We start from the raw sequence: 3,744 nt of genomic DNA, 5'->3' as shown, positions 1-3,744 counted from the left end.
CTGCAGCCCTGGGGGGACAGAGAGCGGGGAATGCACAGCACACAGCCCTCGGCGGGATTCACCCCGTGCGGACCCAGCGGCAGCCCCGGGACGGCGGCGGCGCACCGACCCAGCCCCCGACGGTGCGTCCCTCCCCGCGCACCAACCAATGAGTGTCATCCCTCTCCTGCTTCTCCCCTCCCCGTCTCATTATGCACCGCCGTGTGTCTTGTGATAGGCTGCCGGGTTTCTCCGCCGTCCCCGCCGCCGTGTCCGCTCCCGCCGCTGCCTTCGCTGCGCTGCGGCGGCGGAGCGTGCGCTGGGCGGGCGGCAGCGCGGCACACGGCGAGAGAGGCGCTGGGGCCGTTGCTGAGCCCCCACGGGTGCCATGAGGCGCCGGCGCAGAGCCGAGCCCGAGCCGGCCGGGCCTCCAGCATGCATCCCGGCGCACGCCCGGCGGCACATGGGGCAGCCGCCTGAACCGCTGCACTCGATGTCCCGTCGCGCTGCCGCCCGCTGAACAGCGGAGCTGCTGCTGCTCTTCGATCATGCTCTTCCTCTGGCTCTACATGTTCTACTTCGTGCGCCTGTGGTTCTGGTGGCCTGCGCCTGGCTGGGCGCCCGCGGCTCTCGCCGCAGCCGCCCCGCGCCGCCCCGGACGGGGGAGCCGGGGCGAGGAGAGCAGCACTGGAGGAGCACGAGGCAGCGCCCGACGCCCGCCAGCCCCAATCTCCAGCTGTCTTAAACGCTCCGGCACCAAGCGCTGCCTGCGAGCCTCATCATCGGCGTCAAGAAAGGGGGACGCGGGCGCATGCTGGAGTTCCTGCGGCGTGCACCCGCACGTTGCGCGCCGGTGGCGCGCAGAGCCCCACTTCTTCGACCGCAACTACGAGCGGGGACTCGCCTGGTACAGGTACGGGACGGGGGGCGGGGGGTGCCCCTGTCCCGCCCTGGCCGCCCCGGTGCGGGGGTGCGGGCTCCGGAGCAGCTCGGGGAGCGCCCGGGGCCGAGTCCACTCAGTGCCCACCCCAGAAAAAAACAACCCCTCAAAAATATAATCAACCCAGCGCGCAGCTTGCGCTCCCCGTTAGTCCAGGCGGCGGCGGGCTTGAAGCGATCCACACCGTGTTTGATTCTTATATGAAGGTTAAATATCAGTTTAATATTGTTAAACGCTCTTATTCCGCCGTGCTTCCAGGGCTTTTGCTGGAGCGGTTATTTGTCCTCCAGCTCGGGGTGTTGCTTGGGAATGAGTGGTGTCCCAACCGCGCCGGCACGGCGAGGCGAGGCCGCAATTTGAGGGGATTGACCCGTTTGGGTTTTTTTTTACCCGGTTGGGGGGAGGTTGACCTGGTGTTCTTTTTTTTTTATTATTTTTTGTTTTGGATTTTTTTTTTAACCAGTTTGGAGGGCATTGACATGCTTGGGGATTTTTTTTAAGGCGTTCGGAGGGTTTTCGACCCGTCCCGGGAGCGCAGCCGCAGCCAGATAAAACTTCCTCACTCCCTCCCCGCTCTCCGTCCCCGTTAACTTTCTCCTACCCCGCAATCATCTCCGGATCGATGGCCCGGGGTCGCGATCGCCCGCCCGGCGCGGGGCTGCGGCCGCGGGGGGGAACGGGCGCGTCGGGGACGGGACGAACCCTTTGGCCTGGGAGAAAATTATAAATCCCTGGCTCTCATCCTGCAAGGATGGATGCCGTTCCCAGTGGTTTCGCGAGGAGCAGCCCCGTGAGGGGTGTCCGTGTGCCGATGGGCTCGGCGGAGCGGGAGGCGGTGGGTGCGGAGCAGAAGCGCTGTCGGGCACCGAGCGCGGGGCGAGCCGCGTTTCGGTGTCTTTTCATCCCCTTTCCGATTGAAGTTCCTTTATCGGGAATATTTTGAATATGTCTTTCTACTGAGTGTTTACAGGAATGCTAAAGGAGCAGAGATGGAAACTTTGAAGCCAGATGGGAGCTGTGAAGTTGCGAATTGTAACCTCTTTGTAGTCTTGAAACTCCCACCCGGCAAGTCCGATTAGCTTTATGTCTCTTTTTTTCAATGTTGCCATCCCTCAGCAGTTAGTGAAATGAGTGCAGGATAAGATCTGGCGAGGAGGAAGTCGTTTTTGAAAGCTGTTTTCGTTTTAGGAAATTCTGTCAGTTTGGTGGAGGATGCAGTGCGTGGTCCCACAGCGACCCAGATGAAACCTTTATAAATCCAGTTGGGTTTAAAAAAGTGATAATCTCGCGTTTTGAAGGAGAACTTGCATATAACAGACCAGAAGACCTGTCAGGATTTATTAGCAAAATGGTGTTGTACGTGTTGAACTCTGTTTTTAATTAGGCACCTAAATTAGACCATAAAATGGTTGATTAATCTTTTACAAGTAAGAGGTGGAAGGGGAGAAGGAGAGAATAATGCTTATGATCACGTTCATCTGTTATCCCAGAGGCAGTGGGCAAAAGTCAATATTTAAAGGATACACATTATTTTTAAATTTGGACAACAGGTATCAAAGTTGTGTTTAACTTATTAAAGTTTCCTCTTCTCAGCTGCTGAATTTTAAGCGGAGTGGGCCCTATCCCTGCAAACACATTGCAGTTTCTCGATAGTATTTTTGCTGTTTTAGCTGAAATACAGCAAATCTTGGGATCTAAACGATGATATTCCCGAGCAGCCAGTGCAAGTGATGCTGAAAGTCTTGAAATCACTGGAGTGTGATTCACCCCAGGACGGGAGCGTGTCTGGCTGTCTGTGGGACAGGGACCAGGGTCGATTGGGGGGGACTAAACAATGCAAAATACACGGGGGAGGATGAAAACAACAGACAAGCTGTAATATATTGTGCATTATTTCTAACTCAATTAGAATTAGATGCAGAAGTTTGTTCCTATAAATTTTGGCATTTAAAAATCTGTTCCTGTCTAGTAGTAACTCCAAACTCCCACTGACTTCAGCGAATCTTGGCTTCTCAGCCCTCCTCAAGAACATGCTTATTTCTCCCAGCCCTAATGAGACTTTTATTTATTATCTTAATGTCAATAAGGAGATATGTTTGTATTTTCTTGTTGATGGCCCAATAAAATCGTATTAAAGGTGCCATAGAAATTCAGTGGTGCCAGTGTCACACAGTGAGCTGGGCAAGCTTCGCCTCTGTTTTTCAGATACTTTTGCACAAATCAACTGAACTTTGGAACTGGGGGAGTTACTGTGTCCTCAGCACCCTGTGTGTTCAGTGTAAATCCAATTGCCTGCCTTTGAAATTATAAAGATTTTTAACCAGTTTTTGACCCCCATCTCATTAAAAGTGTATTTTAGTCAGCTGGCTAAATTTGATCATATCCATTAGGAGTTTTTGTTTGTTTATTTAAGTTGTTCCTGCCATCCAAAATCTGCTTTTCCAGATTCCCAAGATGCATAAGGCATCACAAATTTGCTTATTTAGCTTGATGAATTCTTATTTTTGGAAATACTTGCAATTAATCATGTTTGTGTTAACCACTGATCTCTGTCTCAAGTTTTCATCTATAGAAAATAACTTCTGAAGGCGGGAACGCAAAGTTTTTCCTTGCTCCATTTTCTGTCAAGTGAAATGAAATCTGTTGGTTTGTTTCCTTTGTGTGGAAGGCAAAACAGCATCAGGTGGTGCTGACCACCATTCCTGAAAAGCAGAGGGAAAAGAGGGGAAAAATTACATTGTTTTTTTCAATAGTGATATAACTAAAATTTAGTGAAAATAACTTCTGTCCGCACATTGCTGAGTTTGCACCCAGTAATGTTTTAA

General features: G+C 52.3%; 1 protein-coding gene across 1 annotated transcript in view; it reads left to right on the top strand.

The window, feature by feature from the left end:
• The first annotated feature begins 527 nt into the window (after window positions 1-527).
• LOC103755235 (heparan sulfate glucosamine 3-O-sulfotransferase 3B1) overlaps window positions 528-3,744 on the top strand; it is a 26,706-nt gene continuing 23,489 nt past the window's right edge. Inside the window, 5 exon segments of the mRNA XM_018073407.2 lie at window positions 528-557; window positions 559-696; window positions 699-741; window positions 744-808; window positions 810-892. Of these exon segments, the coding sequence (XP_017928896.2) occupies window positions 528-557; window positions 559-696; window positions 699-741; window positions 744-808; window positions 810-892 (359 nt within the window).

The sequence above is a fragment of the Manacus vitellinus genome, unplaced genomic scaffold (genome assembly GCF_001715985.3).
Source record: "Manacus vitellinus isolate BGI_N305 unplaced genomic scaffold, ASM171598v3 scaffold_24_pilon, whole genome shotgun sequence".
NCBI classification, from domain to species: domain Eukaryota; kingdom Metazoa; phylum Chordata; class Aves; order Passeriformes; family Pipridae; genus Manacus; species Manacus vitellinus.
The sequence above is the reverse complement of the archived record's forward strand: the minus strand, read 5'-3'. Positions and strand labels throughout refer to the sequence as shown.